Source organism: Chanos chanos, chromosome 2 (genome assembly GCF_902362185.1).
Source record: "Chanos chanos chromosome 2, fChaCha1.1, whole genome shotgun sequence".
In the NCBI taxonomy this organism is placed as follows: domain Eukaryota; kingdom Metazoa; phylum Chordata; class Actinopteri; order Gonorynchiformes; family Chanidae; genus Chanos; species Chanos chanos.
Window position 1 is genome coordinate 59,631,906 of NC_044496.1, and position 27,776 is coordinate 59,659,681.

At 42.1% G+C, this 27,776-nt stretch overlaps 1 protein-coding gene and 1 pseudogene across 1 annotated transcript; both read left to right on the plus strand.

The window, feature by feature from the left end:
• The first annotated feature begins 194 nt into the window (after positions 1–194).
• On the plus strand, positions 195–19,978 carry LOC115805133 (ectodysplasin-A-like). Its single transcript, XM_030765614.1, has 6 exons — positions 195–480; positions 12,957–13,133; positions 13,235–13,269; positions 18,173–18,224; positions 19,319–19,449; positions 19,718–19,978. The coding sequence occupies exons 1-6, from the start codon at positions 195–197 to the stop codon at positions 19,976–19,978; spliced, it is 942 nt and encodes a 313-aa protein (XP_030621474.1).
• A 2,258-nt stretch (positions 19,979–22,236) lies between these two features.
• On the plus strand, positions 22,237–27,299 carry LOC115805134 (transforming growth factor beta activator LRRC33-like; annotated as a pseudogene).
• Positions 27,300–27,776: the final 477 nt, after the last annotated feature.

Consider the following 27,776-nt stretch of genomic DNA (forward strand, 5'->3'; position numbering starts at 1 on the left):
GATCCCAAACACGCTTACTACAAAGTAGTAACCGCAAGTGTACTCATGCAATAGTGTTGCCTGAACTCTTTTGACAAGAGTACCGATGTATGCTTCACGGCACATGGTCATTTTCTCTAATAAATTGCTCTGGAGCAAGGACAACAGTCGAACTGATTGTCCCGAAGTAGCACTGTTTCTCCTTCCAAATAACGATGGGATGCCAAAGCTTACAGGACAATTTTCTCGAGAAAACATCCGCCTCTCAAACCCATCCCTCTTGCATGTGCAAGAAAAATTGTAACAACTTCAAGATTTTCTTTGGATTCTTTGTTTTCTCCTTCTCGTTACATGTTGTGACAATTTCTTGTTTTCTTGATCTTCGATCTGAATTCAAACGGGAGATTGCCTGGACAAGAGCCGAACCCACACCGGCGGTTGGTGGCGTAGTGCTCAATCGTCTGAATCCTGAAGGCGTCCTACAGGTGAACATTACGTTTCGTAGTTCTGTAGTCAATAGTCTGGGGGGGGTGGGGTGACGTTGAGGTCCAATATTTTAATTTTAAGGGTAATGTAGGAATTGTAATTGAGATCATTTTACTGATCATTTCGTACAGTTCATGTGTTGTGTCAGAACATATCAGGTCACAGGGAACAGTCTCAGATGTGTCAGACAGTTTGGGCTGCAAGTCTTTTGATCAGTGAAATGAGATGATGAATCTCTCCCTTGCAGCCTTTTACGTTAATGCTTATTTTGTTAGTAACATATCAAAACCAGTAGAGGGGGGCAAAAGCTGATATAGTAGTAAATTAATAGCGCTGCCATGTAATGCTGGCTTTACACGTTATACATTTTTCTTTGTCTGGTGGCAAGGCAGATGAGGAAAAGGAAATTGTTTCTAACTGAATAATAAGAAGAAACATGGTATTGTTTGTTTCATGTAATTGATTTCATTCTAAAAGGTGATAGCATTGACTGCAAAGGCAGATGAAGCTGAATACCTAAAGACATAAGTTGTGTTTGACTTTTGAAGCTGGTTCTTTATGTAAATTACTGCTGGATATGTTGTCTTCATCATCAGAGATGTGAGAATTTTAAAAATGAGCACAAAGAGCCCAGATTTGTTTTCCCTCTTTGCAGTAACTTTCCATATTGAAATAACTGAAAAACAGAACGATGTATATTTGAGGGTTATGCCTTCTTCAGTAAGCACCACTACCAGTGTGTGCAGTCAATACATACAGAGTCCTGCTCAGTCCAGATACATGCAGAACAAAGAGGAAAATGACAGATACATACAGAGTCCTGCTCAGTCCAGATACATGCAGAACAAAGAGGAAAATGACAGATACATACAGAGTCCTGCTCAGTCCAGATACATGCAGAACAAAGAGGAAAATGACAGATACATACAGAGTCCTGCTCAGTCCAGATACATGCAGAACAAAGAGGAAAATGACAGATACATACAGAGTCCTGCTCAGTCCAGATACATGCAGAACAAAGAGGAAAATGACAGATACATACAGAGTCCTGCTCAGTCCAGATACATGCTGAACAAAGAGGAAAATGACACTGTGGGGGATCAGTCTCACATGAGTGTTAACAACTGGAGCGTGATAAAGCAAATATTCAGAACACATGAAACATGCCAGTGCTGCTGAACAGATGTTAGGCTGGATCTACACAGCTTGTTTCATCTGTTTTTGTACTTGTCCCAAATTGGAAATATCTGAGTCCACCAAGAATGGGCGTACGTGCCATAAGGAGGGTTTAGCGACCAGTTGACTGTGAGGTAGCAGGTGGAAAAACACTGGCCAAATTGCAAGCAGGTGCAATGGCTTGTATGAACTTTATGAGATTTGGATGAACATCAGGAACTTGGATGTGTGCCAGTGAAACTTTATATGTTAATATTGAATTGTGGTATCAGGCTTTGAAAGAGCAGAGGATGGAATGTATCATTAAGCTCTAGACAGTTCACAACACAGCAATGGCCAGCCTAACTGCCAGACCCTGGACTAACTCCAGGTTACCAGCTTGTGCAGTGCATTTGCCTTGGGAAATTTTTCAGAACAAGGCTCCTAACAGTGCCTTAAGATGTATATTGTTCATTAATAACTGTACCATCATTAGGGCTACATTTTATCACTGCATGCTCAGGATCTGATTAAACAAGCATATTCAATAGCATATTCATACATTTTAATTTTTCACTCCTGGTTGTAAGTGGACTTAAATGAATCCTAAACCTCTCCTGAAATTTCCCACATGTATTGACCGGGAAACTGTCAATCTGTAAAACTGTGCAGGCTAATACACCTGTGGTATTGTTACATTTGTATAAGTAATCTTATAGCAGCTGGAAATCAGAATTTTTTAGACCTGACAGAGTTTTCCTTTTTAAATACTTTAAATTGATTTTGGCTGCAGGAAGAAAGCATAGTGAAATGTCAGTGGTATTTAGACCAGAGTACAGTTCTCTGTGAGGTGAAAAACTCTAGTGCAGCTGTAAATATTTAATGACAATGGTGTCTGATCCAGATGTCTGCATTAAACAACCGTGATTACAGATACCACAGTTTACATAGCTGGAGAAACAGGAGCATGTGGGCCCAGATAGACTGGTCTCCCCCAAGAGCTGCAAGACAGCTTCACTTTGAAGATTTAACAGCCCCTTAATTAATTGTTTCTTTTTTATGTGCATGCCTTAATTGTTGGAATTCTAACACCTGCCAGTCTGTACTGTCCCCTAGCCTTTAATCAGGTCCATGGAGATACAGAGACCAAAGGGGTATCAATGTTCTCAATTGTCTTATATCCAGAGTTGTTCCAAACGCTCTCACTTCTCCCTTTATGAGTAATGGAGGGTTTCTGACAGATTTCTGTGATGGGGCAGAAGAGCTTTTTGTCAAACAAAATGTTTCAACTCTTATTGGCACTACACTGATTTGAATTCCCAGAGCGTACAGCTGTATCCATGCTGTAGAGACACCTGTGCATCAAATGAGCAATACTGCTAGAGGACCATGTGGAAAGCTGCTTGCAGTTAAATGCATTCACTACATAGATAGATGGATAGATAGATAGATAGATAGATAGATAGATAGATAGATAGATAGATAGATACTTTATTGATCCCAAAGGAAATGTAGGTATCCAGTAGCTTCACATGACACAATTAAATACATACAATAAGAATTTAGCAATACACACAATATAATAAAATAAAATAAAATGAAATAAAATAAGATAAAAAAAGAATTGTGCAAAAGAATGTGCACTGACATTAAATAAAGTGGCTTAGTGAGCAGGGCTTATATAGCCAGTGAAATAAAGCAAACACACACACACACACACACACACACACACAAAGCAAAGCAGAAACAGAGAGCAGAGCATCAGACCTAGTACTAAACTTCCGCCCGCCCCCGGTGGGACGAGCTGAAGAGCCGAATGAGTCTGGGGACAAAGGATCTCGTGAGTCTGTCTGTTGAGCAGCTCTGAGACAGCAGCCTGCCACTGAATGGGTCTGGGGACAAAGCATCTCGTAACTCTGTCTGTTGAGCAGCTCTGAGACAGCAGCCTGCCACTGAATGGGTCTGGGGACAAAGGATCTCGTAGGTCTGTCTGTTGAGCAGCTCTGAGACAGCAGCGTGCCACTGAATGGGTCTGGGGACAAAGGATCTCGTAAGTCTGTCTGTTGAGCAGCTCTGAGACAGCAGCCTGCCACTGAATGAGTCTGGGGACAAAGGATCTCCTATATCTGTCTGTTGAGCAGCTCTGAGACAGCAGCCTGCCACTGAATGGGTCTGGGGACAAAGGATCTCGTAGGTCTGTCTGTTGAGCAGCTCTGAGACAGCAGCCTGCCACTGAATGGGTCTGGGGACAAAGGATCTCGTAGGTCTGTCTGTTGAGCAGCTCTGAGACAGCAGCCTGCCACTGAATGGGTCTGGGGACAAAGGATCTCGTAGGTCTGTCTGTTGAGCAGCTCTGAGACAGCAGCCTGCCACTGAATGGGTCTGGGGACAAAGGATCTCGTAAGTCTGTCTGTTGAGCAGCTCTGAGACAGCAGCCTGCCACTGAATGAGTCTGGGGACAAAGGATCTCCTATATCTGTCTGTTGAGCAGCTCTGAGACAGCAGCCTGCCACTGAATGGGTCTGGGGACAAAGGATCTCGTAAGTCTGTCTGTTGAGCAGCTCTGAGACAGCAGGCTGCCACTGAATGAGTCTGGGGACAAAGGATCTCGTAAGTCTGTCTGTTGAGCAGCTCTGAGACAGCAGCCTGCCACTGAATGGGTCTGGGGACAAAGGATCTCCTATATCTGTCTGTTGAGCAGCTCTGAGACAGCAGCCTGCCACTGAATGGGTCTGGGGACAAAGGATCTCGTAAGTCTGTCTGTTGAGCAGCTCTGAGACAGCAGCCTGCCACTGAATGGGTCTGGGGACAAAGGATCTCGTAGGTCTGTCTGTTGAGCAGCTCTGAGACAGCAGCCTGCCACTGAATGGGTCTGGGGACAAAGGATCTCGTAAGTCTGTCTGTTGAGCAGCTCTGAGACAGCAGCCTGCCACTGAATGAGTCTGGGGACAAAGGATCTCCTATATCTGTCTGTTGAGCAGCTCTGAGACAGCAGCCTGCCACTGAATGAGTCTGGGGACAAAGCATCTCGTAAGTCTGTCTGTTGAGCAGCTCTGAGACAGCAGCCTGCCACTGAATGGGTCTGGGGACAAAGCATCTCGTAAGTCTGTCTGTTGAGCAGCTCTGAGACAGCAGCCTGCCACTGAATGGGTCTGGGGACAAAGGATCTCGTAGGTCTGTCTGTTGAGCAGCTCTGAGACAGCAGCGTGCCACTGAATGGGTCTGGGGACAAAGGATCTCGTAAGTCTGTCTGTTGAGCAGCTCTGAGACAGCAGCCTGCCACTGAATGAGTCTGGGGACAAAGGATCTCCTATATCTGTCTGTTGAGCAGCTCTGAGACAGCAGCCTGCCACTGAATGGGTCTGGGGACAAAGGATCTCGTAAGTCTGTCTGTTGAGCAGCTCTGAGACAGCAGCCTGCCACTGAATGGGTCTGGGGACAAAGGATCTCGTAGGTCTGTCTGTTGAGCAGCTCTGAGACAGCAGCCTGCCACTGAATGGGTCTGGGGACAAAGGATCTCGTAAGTCTGTCTGTTGAGCAGCTCTGAGACAGCAGCCTGCCACTGAATGAGTCTGGGGACAAAGGATCTCCTATATCTGTCTGTTGAGCAGCTCTGAGACAGCAGCCTGCCACTGAATGGGTCTGGGGACAAAGGATCTCGTAAGTCTGTCTGTTGAGCAGCTCTGAGACAGCAGGCTGCCACTGAATGAGTCTGGGGACAAAGGATCTCGTAAGTCTGTCTGTTGAGCAGCTCTGAGACAGCAGCCTGCCACTGAATGGGTCTGGGGACAAAGGATCTCGTAAGTCTGTCTGTTGAGCAGCTCTGAGACAGCAGGCTGCCACTGAATGAGTCTGGGGACAAAGGATCTCGTAAGTCTGTCTGTTGAGCAGCTCTGAGACAGCAGCCTGCCACTGAATGGGTCTGGGGACAAAGGATCTCGTAAGTCTGTCTGTTGAGCAGCTCTGAGACAGCAGCCTGCCACTGAATGGGTCTGGGGACAAAGGATCTCGTAGGTCTGTCTGTTGAGCAGCTCTGAGACAGCAGCCTGCCACTGAATGGGTCTGGGGACAAAGGATCTCGTAGGTCTGTCTGTTGAGCAGCTCTGAGACAGCAGCCTGCCACTGAATGGGTCTGGGGACAAAGGATCTCGTAAGTCTGTCTGTTGAGCAGCTCTGAGACAGCAGCCTGCCACTGAATGAGTCTGGGGACAAAGGATCTCCTATATCTGTCTGTTGAGCAGCTCTGAGACAGCAGCCTGCCACTGAATGGGTCTGGGGACAAAGGATCTCGTAAGTCTGTCTGTTGAGCAGCTCTGAGACAGCAGCCTGCCACTGAATGGGTCTGGGGACAAAGGATCTCGTAAGTCTGTCTGTTGAGCAGCTCTGAGACAGCAGCCTGCCACTGAATGGGTCTGGGGACAAAGGATCTCCTATGTCTGTCTGTTGAGCAGCTCTGAGACAGCAGCCTGCCACTGAATGGGTCTGGGGACAAAGCATCTCGTAAGACTGTCTGTTGAGCAGCTCTGAGACAGCAGCCTGCCACTGAATGGGTCTGGGGACAAAGCATCTCCTAAGTCTGTCTGTTGAGCAGCTCTGAGACAGCAGCCTGCCACTGAATATACTCCTCTGCTTTGTAATGATGGTGTTCAGTGGGTGACAGCCCTTGATAGACAGCAGTTTGCACAGTGTCCTTCTCTCTGCCACTGTGCCCAGAGAGTCCAGCTCCATACAGAGCACAGAACCAGCTCCCCAGACCAGCTTATCCAGCCACGCAGCCTCTCTCTTCTTAATGCTGCCTCCCCAGCACTGCAGCATGGAGAAGAACACATGTAGTCTGGTTGGAGAATCACTGCCAGCAGTTTGATATCTCAACAGCAGATCATCTCTTTATCAATCCCATACTCTGGGTTGTACCGTCTGATGTTTACAAACAGTGTGAGTCCACCTTTGCTTTTGCCGCATAGTTTAACATCCCAACTCCAGGTTTGAGAGACCCCCTCTACAGCAGAGCGCCTCTCACACAGAAAGTCACAAACTTGACTCTTTACATATTGGGCTCCTTGATAGTGGAATGAGTTGCCCAGTTCCATCTGCTCTGCTGACTCCCTCACAATTATCAAGCAGTGCTTAAAGAACCATCTCTTTTGTAAAAGCCTGGCCTCCACAGTTATCATCTACTCCACCCCTCTATACTTGACCTCTGTCCACTGTTTTGATGGCTCAAATATTCCGATGTGTTACTCATCTTTCTCTGATGTATATTTTATGGAAATTCCTATATTCAATAAATCCCTGCTGATGCTTATACCGTCCTGTCTGCACTTATTTTTACGATGCACATTTTCTTCCCTCTATGATAGGTACTAATTAGAATGTATTCTGTGACACTTGTTGCTGGAGGTCCTCAGTAGTTGATATTATGGGGCCTGCTGTCCACTCTCCTATTTTCCCTCAGCACTCTGGCATTTGTATGTGCAGTGTTTGAAATGAAATGTTTGCTAAATGGAGAAATGTAAATGTAATATAAACATTAACTTTGTCTCACTCATGAGAAGCACTCCAACAGTGGTAAGGTCACACTCACGTCCAACATTAAATGAATTGTCTTGTTGCTTTGATGAATTGCTCACTGAAGAGAAAAGCAATGAGAATGTTTGAGTTGTCTTGTTGCTTTGATGAATTGTGTACTGAAGAGAAAAGCAATGAGAATGTTTGAGTTGTCTTGTTGCTTTGATGAATTGCGTACTGAAGAGAAAAGCAATGAGAATGTTTGAGTTGTCTTGTTGCTTTGATGAATTGCGTACTGAAGAGAAAAGCAATGAGAATGTTTGAGACAACCACAGTCAAAACTTGGACACGTTTCCATACCCACGGCACACGTGGCGAGACAAACCAGAAGGGCAACCGTGACTCAGCGGTTTGTCTCCCACATCATGTCAAAGTGTCACGGCATCATACACGCCAACAGGGCGATCACATCCAACAGGTGGCGTACCTTTACCAAATCCATTACAGATGCTGGGAGCACAGTTCTGAATCGTCAGACTATTTATGCACAATAACTCATGAGTGTAATGACATCAATTCTTCTTCTGTGATTTGTCTATAAATTTGCCTCTTTTTCTGCCCAAAAGGAATGTGTACCTGGGAGGAGGAGCGGTAGTCCAGCTTTCTGAACTGAGTGAGCCGTGGGGGTTATGCTTAAGAATATTTCAAGCCCTCCAATTTTTAAGCCAAGCTGAAAGTCTGTTTTCCATCAGACTCAGACAGAGGACCTTTTGCATGCATGAACTGCCATGCAGAACAAACCATTGTGTCTCGCCTAAAAAATTACAAAATACTTCAAAATACCTGGTCTTTTTTGCCCTGTTTTGATTTGAAAACATCTGGACCTCTGTGTGATAAAACATGTTTCCAGAGGGGTCTTTACATGTTGCCCATAAGTGTATAGTATTAAATGCTTGATAGAATGAAAATTAAACTCTTAGACAGGGTCTCAGAATCATGTTGCATTGTCTAGACAGAGTGTCCTGTTTTTGCTCTTAGCCCAGAGTACACACCCCTGATCATCCTAAACATAAACTCAGATCAATCAGTGCTGGCTGAGCACACTAGCATGTGACTCTAATGCTCAAATAAAAATGTTATTTAAAACTGAAAAGCAGTGAGAACAGCAATTAGGAAAAGAAAACATCTTTGTGTTTTTGACCTTATCACTCGTGTCAAATACAGTAGTGTAATTGAAGCAGAGAACAGTCCATGTTCAAATAAAGGTGTGGCATGTTAGACCATCTGCAATGTCACATAGACACCTACATGACTTTTGGTCCAATTGTCCTCAATTCACCCATGTACAAAATACAGCTGATATTTCCTGTTCACATCTCTAACTCTCTCTTGCTACTTGAGAACACTGGCTGTGGTATTTTTATTGGGTCACTCAAGCTACTTTGAATAGGGCAGAAACTGGGGGGCCAGAATGGGTGCGCTGCTTGGACAAGTGACAAATATCCAGCTTTTGTATCAAAAGATGAAATTCAAGGCACTTATACCCCAGTGAGAGTCTAAAACAGAGAAGAAGTAGACAAAAGTGGCTCAGATTACAGCCTGGACTGAGGCCGCTGTGACTCAGACAGCTGAAGAACTGGCCCTCTTTTATTTGGTTTGGCTGGGACTGTGTAGCCTTTGAATTTGTAGAAATTGTCTTTGTTTGAGCCGTACACACTAGAACAACTGGTAGAGCCAAAGTAAGATGGGTCACAGAGTTCTCCATTTTAAAACATGTACACTATCTTGAAACTGCTCTGCAAAGTATGATGACACCCTGTTGGAAGGGTCCTGCAGATTTTCACAGCGCCATAGGACTTCACCACATGCCGTGTGTACATGTGTACTTTTTGTTGACAAATGACAAGAAATTACATCATAATATTATTTGAGATTGTAAAGTTGTGGAACTTTCTGCTTTGTACTGACAGAGCTTTTGGCATTGGACTGCGTCATATCAGAATTATTTCAAATGAATTCAAACTGTAGGTTCAGTAGCAAAACTCCTATAATGTAAAATCCTCTAAATGTGGTAGGATACCGCATGCCTCCTTGGACACATGTGGGGTCACCCACCATTTTTTGTCACAGGGCCTTGGAGGACTTCCAGGAAGTTGTAACACGTGCAAAGGTTCAAGCTATGCACCTGAGATCTGCCCATTGCTAATCTGGTGCCCCAGTCAACCTGTGGTAGTCACCATTGCACTGATGGGCAGTAAAATAATATACAAAAAGTATACAGCCATATTTTCCAGAATAATGTGTGAGCAGACACTTTCCTATCTGATATTAGGTTAGATTACAAGTGATTTATAAAACCCTTCAGTGACCAGTATGCTGCCAAATCTAACAAACATACAAGCAAACAAAACTGGTGAATATTCCATGGGTCCAATAACTATCACCTTTTCAAAGTTAAAGCTGATTGCCCATACAACCGGAGTCATTCAGTATAACCAGAGTAACCTAGACGAGCATAGAAAATATGATGGTTTTAGGTTATCCTCAGCAGATGTGTTTTCATACCCTTTGTTGATCTGATCAGACATGACAGTGGTAAGCTATATATGCTGGAGCATTTGAATCAGTTAAAAGTTAAGGTTCAGCCAAAGTATTCAGACAGAATTAAGAGTATTCACTGTTTTTGCAACACATACGAACATTGGAAATGGCTGTATGTTGATGGTTGCATGCATTGTCATTAGACTGTATCATGTAGACAGTCTAAAGGTCAGTTACAAAGCATTGGCAGATGGAAGAGCAGTAATATGATTGAAGGACAAGTTTTCATTGTGCTTATGAGCACACAGACAGTCTGGTGATATCCAAGTCTCTGTGGCAGTGCACTGACTTTATATTTGATACATAATGTTGTAACATGCTTAGATAGTTCACAGAACCTATGTAACTCATTACCATACAATAAGTTAATGACTGAATAATGTAGTTTATTTTTTGTACACCAAAGAATCATTTTAAGTGACCCTAACTTTGAAGACTTTTCATAAATTCAGTCAGATTATACATAGAACTTCACACATTGACAATACCTGACATCATGTTTCCCACTGAGTTTTTCCTTTTTGTTAAATACCGAAGTTTATATCTGAAACTGTCATAGACTGTGTAAAAGTTAAGTATGTGGCATAATAAATAAACCCTGCTGTACAGAACTGAAACATCATTACTGTATGCAGTGCAGTTTTTCAGAGAACAAATGCATTTAAAATCAAAAATTGCTTTCATGTTATGGGACAACATTTTCAGAATGTATAAAGACCTAATGTGAATCATCCCCATGAGTGTGCTAGGTGAGTCTGAGGATTTACTTTGATGTATTACGGCTGGTTATGCTGTGAATACATGGAAAATTCCACTTTAATTTTCTAAATTCCATATAGGATGAAATGAAATTCTCAAAGTTTTGATTTCCAACAGAGAATCAGAACGTGTTTATTATTGCAAACATTACAGACCCTCTCTATCTTTCCACAGACAAACACACAAGGCAGAAGCACTGAAAATTATGACAGTCATTCTGAGACAAAAAGGAACAGTCTTCAGAGAACAAAGAGAAGTCCAAACAGACAACAGGATTCAGGTAGAGTTCTCAGTGAATGTCACTGCTGGGTTCAGACTGACATTTCCTTTTCTAATATAGGAGTCCTAACTGTTTGCGTCTGTTTTCCATACTTGAGGTAGTCGAGCAACATTTCTTTGCATTGCATCTCCTCTGATTAAATGTGAAACCCACTTAACCCCAGTGGTGATGCCAGCAATAACTGGAAGACTCAGGCATGCCAGTAACAGCCAACTGCACTATTTCTCTTAATTAAAATGTTAAATAATTGAGTAATTGTATAATTTTATTATTATTATTATTATTATTATTATTATTATTATTAGCATCAGTCGTTTTGAAGTGTTCTTATTTTTAAACCTTATTTGCAGTTAAATTTAACTCATCAGACCTGCAGATCAAAATTAAACAAGGATAACTTAACACAGCAGTGTTAGGGTTAGGGTATACAAATACATATGTCAGATACTCAGATTATTAAGGAGAGAAGGTAACGCATTTATTTAGTGAAAGCAGTGTCAGAATTATGCTTGTGTAAGATTGTTGTGCAAACTGTGTTCCAAAGCGCAAGCCTGTACATACTCAGAGCATATTTGATATGTACTGTTGTAATGTTAAAAGTAATATGTTAAATAATATGTATAAAAATCATATGCAAGGATACTTTTTGTTATTTTGTATATGTTTTGGATTTTTGTTATGCTGTACCCCAGTATTACATGTAATAACACATACAGTAAGTATGAAAGACTGGATATATTCACAGTATCTTTGATATGGGCAAAGGTTGCTCTTACTGGATGTGTATTGACACTGAGATCAATGTTGTGATTGCCAGTACACTGTAACCTCTGAGACAGCTATCCATATGGTCTATGAAGCCCTGATGTTTACCCTTGAGTGAATGCAAATCCCCAAATACTCATCTGCTGTGAGAATTGTTCACATCCTGTTTAGCGGCTGTTTCACAGAGCAAAAAGAACTGGAGCTAGCCGTGATCTGAAGAAAATTCTGGGATTCATTTGCGTGACAATGAGTGCTTCAGGAGAGAACAGTGATTGTGCTTAAAGGAAGAAGAAATACCTTTTGAGACTTTTGCTATAAATCAGTAAAAATTCAGACTCTAAACAATAATTACTCCCAGCCCTTTGCACTCCACACAGACAAAAACCTCTGTAATCTCAGTGAGAAATCAGGAGGCCGTCGGTATTTCAGACGTTTGCACTTATAACATGGACCAGATTTCAGATAGTTTGCTCATTAGGAAAAATTCATGTGGATGCATCTAGTAATTCAGCTAGAAGCAAAACACTGGCCATATGTCTTGAGAGAACTCAAACTGTGAATATTTTAAGGTTAAACTGCCTTTGTAGTTATAATGACATGGTATAGACTAACCTAGAGGAGTGTACTTTCAAAGGATTCTTCTGTACCAAACAAGAGTGCTCAGTTTACTAGTCTGCCAGGCATAGTAGTGAGGCCCTACAATCTGCATGGACATTCACAAAGGTACACCAGCATTTGTACATGCATACACACACACACTTTCATCTACATTCTCCATCTGGGCCTAATTCAGGGAAAAGATTTTGGCAGGATAATATATCTCCCTAATTAACCTCTCCTGTTGCATTGCCGACTAATGCTTCAGGCACATGTGTGTACAGTGTACGGGAATCCACACTTACAAGCTCCAAGCAGACAACTCTGAGATACCTTACTGGGCTAGAGTCTCTGATCACATCATTAAAGCATGAGGAGGCCCTAGTCTACTCAAAAACATGAAGTAAGTGTGAGTGTGTGTGCGTGCGTGCGTGTGCGAGTGTGTGTGTGACCATAATGTATTCCAAAGCCACTTCAACATCCTCTGTGCAGTACTGAGTCATAGATAAAAACAAAAGAAACTTTCAAGGAGTGGTGGTTCTCTCCAGGAAATAGCAGTTCTAGGACTGAATGATATTTCATTTTTGTTATCTGATGTTTCTTTCAGAATCCCGCGGAAAACGGAAAAAAGGTACAATCTGAGTCTACCAGTACTATTTCAGAAGAATTGTTTTCAGCAAAAGCATGCTGTTTTTTACTACCTGGTGATATAGTAAAATTGACAGTAAAGATTGTATATCGTTCTTGGGATGCTTAAAAAGATGTTTAAAAAGGGCATTGGAATAGATGTTTAAAAAGGGCATTGACTTAATCATCTGTTTCTCAGGAAGAAAACCAGTGCCTTGTTCACCTGGCCCCCCAGGGCCGCAAGGCCCCCCAGGGCCGCAAGGGCCTCCAGGTATTCCAGGGATCCCTGGTATTCCCGGGAGCAATATCCTAGGCCCAGGAGGACCACCTGGACCCCCCGGGCCAAAAGGACCCCCTGGTCCCCAAGGGCCAGCAGGTAGAGTTGAAAACAATGAAACATTTTACCATTGTTTATTGAAATGAGTAACCTAAAATTTGGTATGATTTGGTGTTGGAATTTTTGATTCTCATTCACAGGGATTGTCAATAAAGCAAAAACAAAGGAGTTCCAGGTGAGTTGTCTTACTCTGCTTACACCATTTACACTCCAACTTCACATCCTACACTGCTATACTATACTATATTTTTTAAGGTTGATTTCTTTATGTCACCGGAGATTCAAGTTTCAAGTTTATTTAGAGCCCAATATCACTGTTTACAGTCTCAAAGGGCTTTACATGCCACAACAAACAAAACAGGATGGCACCCCCTGACTTAATCCTCATGGCGGGCAAGATAAAATTCCCCCAAACCCAGGTGTAACAGGAATAACAGGGAAAAAAATGGGAGAAATCCTGAGAAGGATCACAGAGAGAGGAGACCCCCTCTTGGCTAGACAGGTGTGCAATAGGTGCCGACCCAGTGGGCAGTTACAATTGCAAGTAAATACAATCAGAACACAAACAAAGGGGATGGCGTGCTGACAGGAGGCTGACAGGGGGATGAAAGACAATAACACCAGGATGGATCGGTCTGGAGGGCAGGAGTCAGGATCACTGGTACCTCAGGAGTAGCATGTGTGGCTACGACAGAGAGAGAGAGGGGGGGGGAGAGAGAGAGAGAGAGATTGTGAGATATGTTCATTTCCACATAATGGTTAAGGAGCAATGTACATCGTGTGCTGAGTGCAGGCAGGGACTCCAGCAAGACTAGCTATTACAGCATAGCTAAAAGGGAGAGCTAGAAGGTAATGCGGACATGAGGGCACTCTGGGACACAAGGCGGCCACCCACTCCACTGTCAACAAACCTGAGTGAACGTGTTGGGGGGGAGGCAACAGCATCCAAACATCCCAGTTCACCAAACACTCTATGCCCGAGAACCCTTCAGATCTGCTCTTTTACCTAGTAAAGAGCTGTTAGCAAAAGGCTTGGCTAAACAGCTAAGTTTTCAGCCTTGACTTAGAGACTGTGTCTGAGTCTCGAACATTAATTGGGAGGCTGTTCCATAACTGTGGGGCTCTGTGAGAGAAGGCTCTGCCCCCTGCTGTAGCCTTCACAATTCAAGGTACCAACAAATGGCCTGCACCTTTTGATCTAAGTAGGCATGGCGGATCATAAAAGACCAGGAGTTCACTCAGGCACTGTGGTGCAAGACCATTTAGTGCTCTATAGGTTAATAGTAAGATTTTATAATCAATACGAGATTTGACTGGGAGCCAGTGCAATGTGGATAAGATAGGAGTGATGTGATCATATCTTTGGTTCTAGTAAGAACTCTGGCTGCTGCATTCTGAACTAACTGCAGCTTATTTATACACCTACTAGAACATTCAAGATTCAAGAGTTTTATTGTCATGTGCACAGCAAAACAGGCAGTTGCACTGTACAATGAAATTCTTACTTTGCTCATCCTCTGTTACCAGACGAGTGTGAATAGACAATGTATAAATAAGTAGAAAAAAAATCTTATATGGAGACGATATAAATAGCAAAAGAACTTATAGAAAAACAAGAGAAGTGAGGTAGATGAATGTGCAATGTCGCAGTACCTGCACAGTATGTGCAAGGGGGCAGAGAGCAGCAGTCATAAAGTGCATTGTGCAATATTACATGATGACAGTGGTGGGACAGCAGTGCTAACAGCTGTCTTGTGTCTGCAGAGTTTAGTGTTCGTTAAGTAGTGTGTGTTTTCAGTAGATGGCCCACCAGTCAAAGAGGTTGGAAGGGGCCATGTGTGAAAGAGTCATTCACAAGCCTGACTGCCTGTGGATAGAAGCTGTTTGTCAGTCTTGATGTTCTGGACTTCACACTTCTATTACGCTTGACTGATGGTAGAAGTGTGAAGAGGTTATGTTGGGGGTGTGAACTATCCCTGATGATGTTGTGGGCCCTCCTGATGACCCTGGTGTTGTAGGTGTCCTGCAGCAGGGGGAAGGCTGCTCCTGAGATGGACTGAGCAGATTTAATCACGCGCTGGAGAGCCTTCGTGTCCTGAGTGGTGCAGTTTCCATACCAGACTGTGATGGAGCTGGTAAGGATGCTCTCGATTGTACTCCTGTAGAAGTTGCTGAGAATTTTGGCTGGCATGCCAAATTTCCTCAGCCTTCTCAGGAAGTACAGTCGTTGTTGGGACTTCCTGATGATGTGCTGTGTGTTGTGAGACCAGGTGAGATCCTCACTGATGTGAATGCCGAGGAATTTGAAGGTTTTCACCCTCTCCACCTCAGTCTCACCTATGTGAAGTGGTGTGTGCAGCTCCCCTCGCCTCCTTGGGTCAACAATCATTTCCTTAGTCTTGTCTGCATTAAGGGAGAGATTGTTGTTATGACACCAGGCCACCAGATCTGCAACCTCCCTCCTGTAAGCTGTCTCGTCCCCTCCAGTGATCAGTCCAATGACTGTTGTGTCATCAGCAAACTTGATGATGCTGGTGTTGTTCTGGGAGGCCACGCAGTCGTGCGTGAAGAGGATATACAGCAGGGGGCTCAGCACGCAGCCCTGGCGGGTCCCAGTGCTTACAGTTCTTGTGCTTGACGTGCGGTTGCCACCTCTGACTGACTGGGGTCTGTCCGTTAGGAAGTTCAGTACCCAGTTGCAGAGGGTGGGTGTCAGTCCCAGGGTGAGGAGCTTTTCGGAGAGTTTGTGGGGGATGACCGTATTGAATGCTGAGCTGTAGTCGATAAACAGCATTCTGACATACGTGTCCTTGCCCTCTAGGTGTGTGAGGGCTGTGTGTATGGCAGTGCTGACTGCATCATCAGTGGACCGGTTCCGTCGGTAAGCAAACTGTAGAGGGTCTAAAGTGTCTGGAATGATCTCCTGGATGTGAGTCATGACTATCCTTTCAAAGCACTTCATCACAATTGGAGTGAGTGCCACAGGGCGATAGTCATTCAGGCAGGTCACGGTGCTTTTCTTTGGGAGGGGCACAATGGTGGTGGACTTGAAGCAGGAAGGCACAGAAGCTTGCTTGAGGGACAGATTGAATATGTCTGCAAACACATCAGCTAGTTCTGCTGAGCAAACCCTGAGTGCAGGCCCTGGGATGTTGTCTGGGCCAGCCACCTTCCTTGGGTTTAATCTCCTCAGAGCCACACGCACATCTGCTGCTGACACGGTTAGTGATGAGTTCTGTGTGCTCTCCGTGGCCAAGGCCTCTCTCTGTTGTTCCGTGTTGAGGGCCTCGAAGCGAGCGTAGAACTCATTCAGCTCATCTGGCAGTGTGGCGTGGCTGGTTGTGACCACCCTGCTCCTCTGCTGGTAATCTGTGATGTGCTGCAGGCCCTGCCACATGCGCTGGGAGTCTGCGGTGGTGTAGTATCCCTCCAGCTTCAGTCTGTATTGTCTCTTGGCCTCTCTGATAGATTTACGCAGGTCATATCTGGCCTTTTTGTACTCTTCAGCGTTGCCTGAGACAAATGCAGTGGTGCGAGCACGTAGCATGGATTGGACTTCACAGTTTACCCAAGGTTCTGGTTGGGGTATTTTCTGCAGTGTTTAGTGGGAACAATGTTCTCAATGCAGGTACTGATGTAGCCAGTTACCCCAGAAGCGTAGTCCTCTAGGTCAACAGTAGAGTCCTCTCTCAAAGCAGCAGTTCTGAACACATCCCAGTTTGTACTGTCAAAGCAGTCCTGAAGTACCATGTGAGTTTCTTCATTCCACACTTTAACAGCTTTACTTACTTGTGGAGCTTGCTTGAGTAGTTGTCGGTAGGATGGGTAGAGGAACACGGAGATGTGGTCGGACTGTCCGAAGTGCAGCCGCGGTGCAGCCTTGTAGGCGCCCCTCACGTTGCTGTAGACTTGATCGAGAATGTTGCGCTCCCTCGTCGGAAAGTTCACGTGCTGATGGTACTTGGGGAGAACAGTCCTTAGGTTGCAGTGGTTGAAATCGCCAGCTGCGATGAACACGGCGTCTGGGTGTGCAGTTTCTTGTTTGCTGATCGTGTCGTGCAGCAGCCCCAGCGCCATCGCGGAGTTTGCCCTTGGCGGTATGTAAACAGCCAGTACGAATACTGCGCTGAACTCCCTCGGCAGATAGAAGGGTCTATACTTCACCATCAGCAGTTCTATGTCATTTGAACAGTGTTTCTCTACAGTCTGTGCATCTGAACACCACCTGTTGTTCACGTAGATGCAGATACCACCGCCTCTGTTTTTTCCGGATGCCGCTGTGCGGTCCCCACGGTGGACGGAGTGAGTTTGTAGCTGAATTGCCGAGTCTGGCGTGCTGTCCGAGAGCCAGGTTTCCGTGAGAATTAGAGCACAGCAATCTCTGATCTCACGCTGAGTAGTAATCCTAGCTCGCAGCTCGTCCAGCTTGTTTTCAAGGGAGTGGACATTGGCTAGAAGTAGGCTAGGTAGCGGCGGTCTTGTAGCTCTAGCTTTTAGCCTAGCATGTAGCATGAACATCCAGACAGTAGGGCATTACAATAGTCTAACCTAGAGGTAATGAAAGCATGAACTAGTTTTTCAGCATCATGAAATGACATATTTCTGAGATGAAAGATGGCTATCCTGGTAATATTATCTACATGAGCTTCAAATGAAAGACTGGAGTCAATAATTACACCAAGGTCTTTTACTGCTGCACATGATGAAAAAGAAAGGCCATCCAGTATTACTATTTGATCAGAAAGCTTACTCCTAGCTGCATGTGGTCCTAGTACTTCTGTCTTTTCAGAGTTAAGTAAGAGGAAGTTAGTAAGCATCCAGTGCCTAATATCCTTAACACATTCCTCACTTTTGTTAAGCTGTTGTCTCTCCTCTGGCTTCGCTGAGACATACAATTGTGTGTCATCAGCATAGCAGTGGAGGCTAATACTGTGTTTACGAATAATATTACCCAGAGGTAGCATGTATACTCTCTCACATTTCTTCCTTTAAAAATGATAAATTAATGGCAATAATTTAATGAAACGTAAAAAGCAAACCTAAAATGGTGATCATTCCTTATGTCTTCTGGGTTACAGCCTGCAGTGGTACACCTGCAAGGTCAAGAAACAACAATACAAGTGAGAGAAGGTAAGGGCCATATTTCTTGTTTTTAATTTTGGTGTTAATTGTAAATAAATATTTAAAAACACTTCAGATAAACGGTCTTCACACTACTGCTCAAAGGAGTGTTTCCCCTATGCTTAGATTAGATTAGATTAGATTAGATACAACTTTATTGTCATTGTGCAGAGTACAGGTACAAAGCCAATGAAATGCAGTAGCATCTAACGAGAAGTGCAAAAGCATAGTGTTATTTACAGGTAAGTGCAGGTAGTGAGTACTGCAGTAGTGATATTGTATCTTACAGTATATACAGCATTATAGACAGTGGAGATACAGTATATACAGCATTTAAGGCGATGGTGAGCAAATATACAGATATGTACATGTGTATATATTAATAAATAATGTTCTACACAGAGGTGAAGCTGCCAGAGTAGACAGCGGAGTGTGTATGTATAGGTTGAATAGATATAATAGACAAAATATATACAGTATGTTTATGTACAGTTATAAATAGGGTACTCAGAGCAGCATGAGCGGAAGCCAGTGCAAAAGGAGCAGAAAACAGTGCATATAGTACAGAGATAGTGCATAAAGTACAGGTAGTGCAGTGGAGTGCAAATGAAGCTTAGCGCTGTGGTGTGGAGTTCAGCAGGGTCACAGCCTCATGGAAGAAGCTCTTCCTGAGCCGGCTGGTGCGGGAGCGGAGGCTCTTGTAGCGCCTGCCAGATGGGAGGAGGGTAAAGAGTCCGTGGTGAGGGTGGGATGCATCCTTGATGATGCTTTTCGCCCGACCCAGGCAGCGTTTGGTGTAAATGTTCTCGATGGTGGGCAGTTTGGTGCCGGTGATCCATTGGGCAGTTTTCACCACCCGCTTGAGAGCTTTACGGTCTGCTGCGGAGCAGTTGCCATACCACACTGAGATGCAGTTAGGATCCCTAATCAGCCAAATATTTTACCCTCACCCATTTCATTTGACAGTAATGGACTTTTCTGAAGAAAAATCTGACTGCTGGATTGATTTGAGGGGGTTAACCTGAAAAATGTACAGCCTTTTTTTGGATTGTCCCTGTGCATACATGATTGTTGTTAAATGACTTTCCTTTTCCTAAACTGAGATCTTTCAGAGGGTGTGCTAAAAAACTGGAAAATGATCTGTGTGCACCATAAAGTGTTTAAGATGCACTCACGGTCAGGAGAGCTGGAGGTGCTGGTGGATGGAATCTACTTCATCTATAGTCAAGTAGAAGTGAGTATACTTCTTCTCCACCTTTCTCCTGCTGCTTCTGCATCCACAAACCCAGATCTTAAACATGCTTGAAAGAGTAATGGTGCTAAAGCTAAGTCTGGAACAAGATGGTCAAAAGTTTGTGTAGGCTGTGATAACTTAGCCTAGGACTGAAGTATACACAAAGAGATCTCAGCTTTACACATGCTTTTCAAAAGGCAAAATCATCATCATCTCTGAAAGCATGATGAAAAAACCTTTTGTTGTTCTCTCCTGCCCTGTTAAGCAGATATACTATCTCAACTTCACGGATATAGCCAGCTACGAGGTGTTGGTTGACCGTTCGCCATTCCTTCGCTGCACCTGTAGCATTGAGACTGGACAGCGCAAGTTCAACACCTGTTACACAGCTGGTGTGTCAATGCTCCGCGCCCACCAGCGCATCTCCATCCGCATGGTTTATGAGGACACACTGATAAGCATGAGTGATCACACCACCTTCCTTGGCAGTGTACGCTTGGGAGATGCACCCCCTGCTGGCCGCTCCTAAGCGTAGAAAATTCCTGCCTCATGGAAAGGCATGAAGCATCCTGAAACAGCAAAGACAGCACATGGAAATGCATGAACCACCCATGCATGGACCATCCACGCAGAGACAGCACATGGAAATGCATGAACCACCCATGCATGGACCATCCACGCAGAGACAACACATGGAAATGCATGAACCACCCATGCATGGACCATCCACGCAGAGACAGCACATTGTCTAAGATGTGAGTCTCATGCACTCTATGGCCGGTGACACAAGTATTTTAGTTTACTGTAACACTACTGTAATAATCAGTGTCTTTGGAGAACAGAAAGGCAAACCCTGCTGCAGTGAACTGTAACTTGTAGAGGAACTTGAACACAGATTTTTTCCCTTTTAAGTGATTTGATGGTTTTGTATACTTGTGTATTTGCACACATTTGCACTGTCATACTTTGCCTAGTTACACTGTTTCAAGAGTAACGAGTATTTAGTTGGGTTAATAATTATTCATTTTGTCTTGTAAATATGTAAATAAAATAGGGTGTACTTTTTTGAAAATGAACTTCATTCATTAATTAAAATGCTTTAACAGTCAAGTATGCTTTTCTTTCAGAGAACATTTACCTTACCTGTTACGTATATCAACCTTACCTACTACCTACATTTACCTATTACCTATATTTACCTATTACCTACATTTACTTTACCTATTACCTACATTTACTTTATCTATTACCTACATTTACTTCACCTGTTACCTACATTTACTTTACCTGTTACCTACATTTACCTATTACCTACATTTACTTTACCTATTACCTACATTTACCTATTACCTACATTTACTTTACCTACTACCTATATTTACTTTACCTATTACCTACATTTACCTATTACCTACATTTACTTTACCTGTTACCTACATTTACTTTACCTATTACCTACATTTACCTATTACCTACATTTACTTTACCTACTACCTATATTTACTTCACCTATTACCTACATTTACTTTACCTATTACCTACATTTACCTATTACCTACATTTACTTTACCTATTACCTACATTTACTTTACCTTTTACCTACATTTACCTATTACCTATATTTACTTTACCTTTTACCTACATTTACTTTACCTATTACCTACATTTACCTACTACCTATATTTACTTTACCTATTACCTACATTTACCTATTACCTACATTTACTTATTACCTATTACCTACATTTACCTATTACCTACATTTACTTTACCTATCACCTACATTTACCTATTACCTACATTTACTTTACCTATTACCTACATTTACTTTACCTATCACCTACATTTACTTCACCTTTCACCTACATTTACTTTACCTTTTACCTACATTTACCTTTTACCTACATTTACCTATTACCTACATTTACTTTACCTATCACCTATATTTCCTTTACCTTTTACCTACATTTACTTTACCTTTTACCTACATTTACCTATTACCTACATTTACTTTACCTGTTACCTACATTTACTTTACCTTTTACCTACATTTACCTATTACCTATATTTACTTCACCTATTACCTACATTTACTTTACCTATTACCTACATTTACTTTACCTTTTACCTACATTTACCTATTACCTACATTTACTTTACCTTTTACCTACATTTACTTTACCTATTACCTACATTTACCTATTACCTACATTTACTTTACCTACTACCTATATTTACTTTACCTATTACCTACATTTACCTATTACCTACATTTACTTTATCTATTACCTACATTTACTTTACCTATTACCTACATTTACTTTACCTATCACCTATATTTACCTATTGCCTACATTTACTTTACCTGTTACCTACATTTACTTTACCTTTTACCTACATTTACCTATTACCTATATTTACTTCCCCTATTACCTACATTTACTTTATCTATTACCTACATTTACTTTACCTATCACCTATATTTACCTATTACCTACATTTTCTTTATCTATCACCTATATTTACCTTACTTACTATATAATTGCTGTAATGTGTAACACTAACATTGATACAAGATAGAGACACACAAGCACACGAGATGTCTGCATACAAGCTGTTTTTTTCTGTTTTTATTTTGTTTTTTAAATAACTCACATACCAGCCTTTTTGGGTTTTTTTTTAAATTACCCAAGTACTGGCCCTCTCACCAGCATAGCTGGCCCTTACTCACGACGCACAGAGCTATTTTCAGCATTTTTGCAAGCAGGACAATATATACAAGACAAAATGTTTCACACTGAGAAGGTAAGATCATTGATAATGAATAAATCTGCCCAGAATTTATCCAAGGATCTATACTGACAGGCCCAGTAAGTGTTGTGTTAAACGTGCATTATGGACACAGAAAAGAGCAAATTGATTTAGCTTGCAATTTATCTAGTTCACTTGTTACCATATGCAGACCCATACATCAGAAACTTTAAATATTATTCTAGCTGGAATCACAAATTCTTTATATTAGTTGTCATTTATGCCACTAAATTAATGTAAAAATGTATTTTAGCATTAAAAGTCTTCAACCCTACACTAGTGCTCCTCACAAGTGTATTCTGGTTATTTCTGAAAGAACCACAGTATTGTTTGATTTTCTGCACAACCATCCTGATGTTAGCATAACTAAGGTAATCAGCACGTTCTTCAGCCCTCTTCCTGTAGTTGCTCTTCTAAGGTTATTTCTTCTTCACATTTTACAGGCTTCAGCAGAACTCAGCATTCTCTGTAATCCGTGCGGAATTACACAAACGGTCTGCGTAAAGGTCTGTTTAAGAGGAGGCTGTTCTTTCACACAAATTTGCACCAGTGTTTCTGTAAATTGAGTACTGTACTCCCATGACAAATGGGAGTAAAGGCATTCCAGTTCTACCATAATAAGGTAAACTTGCACCGGATCATGCAAAGCACTTACAGTCTGTTTGCAGATAGCCAGTTCCTCATTTTCTGTCTGTTTTTAAGTTTGGTTTGATTGTACTGACAACCTCTTGCTCTGACACTTCTTGAGACAGTAGGTTTTTTAAACTGGGGATTAAGCTTGTACTTGGCCCGTGTTCTCGAGCAGCATGCTCTCAAAAAGACATTTTTTAACCATCATAGTCTCCTTATTTCTGTAACTTCATTTGCTTTATGTTTGAGCTGTTTAGTAATCCAGGAAGTCAGCATTTTAAAGACCAAACTGAGAATACTGCAAGGGGACATAGTTTCTCAAAACTTCCAGCAGCACCTCGAGAGCTGTGTTTTTACGTCCGGAACACAGGAGGAAATTCAGCAGTTTATTCAAGTTTGTTGCACATTTACATTGATCACCTCAAGTGCCATACCCTCTCAGAAGAAAAGTAAGAAGGCTCGTCATTTCCTTTTTGACACATCCTTTCAATGGATCAGATGCAAGCTCACTGACTGTATGGGACGGTGTCAGCTCTATGGGCATATGTAGTTAGTATGCAGTTAGTATGCTCAGAATTTATGGGATGTTTCATGTTATAGCTTGATTATGTCAGGGGCCCATGTACAGTATTTGACATGCATTATAAAACCCAGTATAACCTCACAGGTTATGTTACTATCAGCACAGTGGTTGTTTCTGCACCGCACAGCAGAAGCTGATGCCAAGCTAAAGCAGACAGGTAAGAGGGTAACGTACTGCATAACTAGTATATCTCCATCGACTGTTGCTGTCATTTATGTGTTAAAAAACCCCTCTTCCATCAGATTCACAAAACACTGTGTAAATTTAGACAGTATGGCATGCCTGGAACAATTGCTGCATGTCAAACCATTGAACAATAGTAAACATATTTCATTTCTCTTGTTTTTGTTTTTTCTTTGTTTGTTTGTTTTTTGCTTTTGAAAAGTTATTGTGACTGTCATTCCTTGGACTGTCGCTCTGCGGTAGACTGTTGCCTGCTATCTCACCATGGGAGAACAAAATCATAATACAGGACGACAGCCACTTCATACTGCAAGGTCAGGTCAAATATTTAAGAGATCACTTAATATACGTGAAATCAGCTGTACTCTACTGAAGCATAAATGCCATAATAAGACCACAAAAGGTGGCCCAGCATCTTTCTCATAGATTTCAGAAAACAGCCCCTGAACCTTGGTAGTCTAAAACAATATGAGATGACTCCAGTTGTCATATCAAGGCAGTAATGCTGTGGACCAAGAGTCTGCTTTCTTTGGCATCTTAGAGCTTGTGCTAATAATTAATCCTGACTCTGACATTGTGTCCCTATAGCCAACACAAACTAACATCCAGCCCCAATGTTCTACAGCCATAGCTAACCCAAGCTGCCAGCATTCTACACCTTTACCTAACACAAGATAACAGCTAACTCCAACTCTAACCCTAACATTCTACACTACACACACTAACCTTAACAGCCAACCCTAACATTCTACACTACACACACTAACCTTAACAGCTAACCCTAACATGCTACACTACACACACTAACCTTAACAGCCAACCCTAACATTCTACACTACACACACTAACCCTAACATTCTACACTACACACACTAACCTTAACAGCTAATCCTAACATGCTACACTACACACACTAACCTTAACAGCTAACCCTAACATGCTACACTACACACACTAACCTTAACAGCTAACCCTAACATGCTACACTACACACATTAACCTTAACAGCTAACCCTAACATTCTACACTACACACACTAAACTTAACAGCTTAATCTATCTCAGTTTAGTATATGATCTGATTACTGTGATGCACTGGGAGGTTGTTGCTTCCCTAGGAATCATTTATTGTTGATGTAAGAACACAGACCTCAAAGAAATGTTGCTTTTTGGCAAGTGAGGTGGATGTGTTTGCATTCGTGTAGCTCAAATATCATATGCTTATTGTCAGTAAAAAATGCATTAAAAATAGTCATCCCCATTTCAGTATCGTAAATGGTTTGACACAGCTGATCAAAGGAAGAATGAGTAAAGTGAACATGAAACAGATCAAAAAGAGCAACTGAGTCAATCTATTGTTTCTTTCACACATAAGAGACAGGCGGAGGAAGAGCGTTAATGTCATGCAAATTCGCTAGAACACTCTAAACTTTCAGCAGACAGTCCTGTTAATGGTCTGACCTTACGAGGTAGATCGTTATGATTTGTTTACAGTTTACCGACCTGTACTAAGCAGGTAAAAAAAAACAGGAGAAATGAGGACGCGGTACATCTCGTTTGTTCCAGATTGCTTCTGAGGAAACCATGGAAATGGACAATCTCTAACCGATACTCCTAAACTAAAATGAACACATTCCGCCTTCTGCCTCACTACCACCTAAATGAAATGTATCCCTCACCCCATTAGTACAATGGCAATTAGTTTGGATTTCACTGTTCAACAAATGAATGGGCTTTCTTTTTTTCTTAAATACAAACATAAATTCACACAATAGCCCAAAATTATTAGTATAATGATTACACATAAATGTGATCACGCTATTATAGCTGTGCCACATAAGTGAACTGTTATCTTCCTAAAAAAGATGCTGTACCCTGCGATTCGGAGACAGTGAATATTGTTTAACTTGTCTAATTTTCTTCTGTTTGTGTCTGGGATTGGACCAGAATTTGAGGCAACTTGATCTGTCAAACAATGCAGTCGAGCGATTAACCAAGCTCAACCTCAGAGCCCTGGAAATGCTGGACCTGAGTTACAACCATCTGAATTTCATGCACAGAGAGGTTTTCATCAGCTTGGTCCATCTCCAGAATCTGACCCTAGCGAATATCTCACTGGATAACAACAGGGCTGGCCCAAGCCTTTATGGGGCCCTAAGCAGAATTTGATTGGGGGCCCCCTACCACCTTGGCACCGCCAGTACTATTGACTACTGTCCATGCCTTATCATTCACACACCTACTGTAAATCTAACACACCCATTACCAATTTTATTAATTGTAGCTGTGTTGCTTACATCATACCAATGTCAGCCTGGTGTGTTTTTACCCTTCTATGGTTTTTGATCTTAAAAGGTTGCAAACTCACAAGAGTAGTCTGCTGTTAATTTAATGTTCAAAGTGATACAGTACTAAGTGGCATACTGAACGTGGTGGACTGAAAAGTAACAATATAAACCAGCAGACAATGCATTTACTATCCAAAAATTTCTGATCTGTAAAGAGGACTTGACTAATGGTTAATGACAGCCATGCTCGTGAGTCACGTTCATCATCACAACAAGCACAGTTGGCTGGGAAGACATCACAGAGATGCATAAACACAGACACAGGATCCATATTTTACTATCCTGATCATGTCGGGAAATTAATTAAAATGAGATAGCCTAGAAGACTGATTACAACTACTAATACAAAGTGTCACAAAATGATCAAATTATCGTACATTGTGGAACTTTTGGCATTATTGATCATACATCGTACAGAGGGCAGAATTATCGTATAAGCACGACAATTATCGTACATCTGGCAATGCTGAGTTCGACTGACTGTGCTTGCATCAAAATCCAATTAATGTCTGTTACAGTGCACATGCACATGAACGTGACACCTGCTCTGGCAGCGGGAATTGATTAAATCAGTAGTATTAGCTAGCTAGCTCAAGATATCTTGTGGGACATTTCATGCGCTCTTGGGAGCCCTCTGGTAGCCATGGGGGCCCTAAGCAGCCACCGTAGTTCGCTTATGCCTCGGGCCAGCTCTGGACAACAAGTTACTCAGCAGCAGCAAAGCCTTCCAAACCATCGATGCACTCAAAACCCCAGACCTCTCTCTGAATAATCTGGAGAATGATGCAGGAGAAACACATGTCAGGGATGTTGTCTCTGCACAACATCTGACTTTTACTGGTAACAGCTTGACTAGACTTACATCAAGTCTATTTGCAAACAACAAAAACCTCAAAAGTGCTGACATTAATCAGAAAGAATAATCACATTTTAGAAATTGAAAAGGAACATGTAAACCCTTGAAAAGCCTTTCAAAGCTAAACCTAGACAGGAACATTTTAGTTCACTTTTGCAATTTTCAGCTCCATCAGATGCAAGTTTTAAACTTCAGCAGAAATTCATTCAAGCTCTTCCTGACTCATGAAAATCAAAAGATGTATAAGATTATAAAATTGAAGTTTTAGATTTAAGCTACGACAATCTCCTCTATTTCCCCTTGCTACCAAACACACACACACACACACACACACACACATACACAAAAAAAAACAACAGAAAAAAAACAGACTGAAGTCTCTTCATCTACAGTATAACACAGTAGGTACCTTGGACATTTCTTGTTCAGATGCAGTGTAATTTTATAAGATTATAACAGGTATGGAACTTAATTGACAATAATTTATATTCTAGTACAGAACCCATGACTTTGTAGTGCTTAGACTTAAGTGGAAATCATTTCAAAACCTTCCCTTTGAATATTTTTGGCAATATATTTATTTTCTTTGGAAATCCTACATTTCAGAGTCAACTGCTTGGAGAATATTAGTCTTGACTTGTCCAAAAAAGAGGTCCAACAGGGAGTCATCTACATGTTCCCTTTGTCCTTGTGCCACACTGATTTGCAACGAAAGGAGACTGGATATTCACCACACGTCTTTTTCAAGATGTTTCCACCATCAAATAACCTCATATTATGAAACAATTTTGTGAGACAGTGTGGTGACAGTGTTGAGTCTGAAATGACAAATGTCACAAAAAATATTTCCCAAAATTTGGCTTGTGTGTCATTTAAAAAAAATACAGAGCTTGAAGCATTTGGATCTCCTGTTAAAT

Coding starts and splice junctions, on each gene's coding strand:
- LOC115805133 (XM_030765614.1), top strand. CDS start 195: ATGGGATGCCAAAGCTTACAGGACAATTTTCTCGAGAAAACATCCGCC. Junction 13,270..18,172: donor CAAAAACAAAGGAGTTCCAG/GTGAGTTGTCTT, acceptor TCTGGGTTACAG/CCTGCAGTGGTACACCTGCA. Junction 19,450..19,717: donor TCATCTATAGTCAAGTAGAA/GTGAGTATACTT, acceptor CCTGTTAAGCAG/ATATACTATCTCAACTTCAC.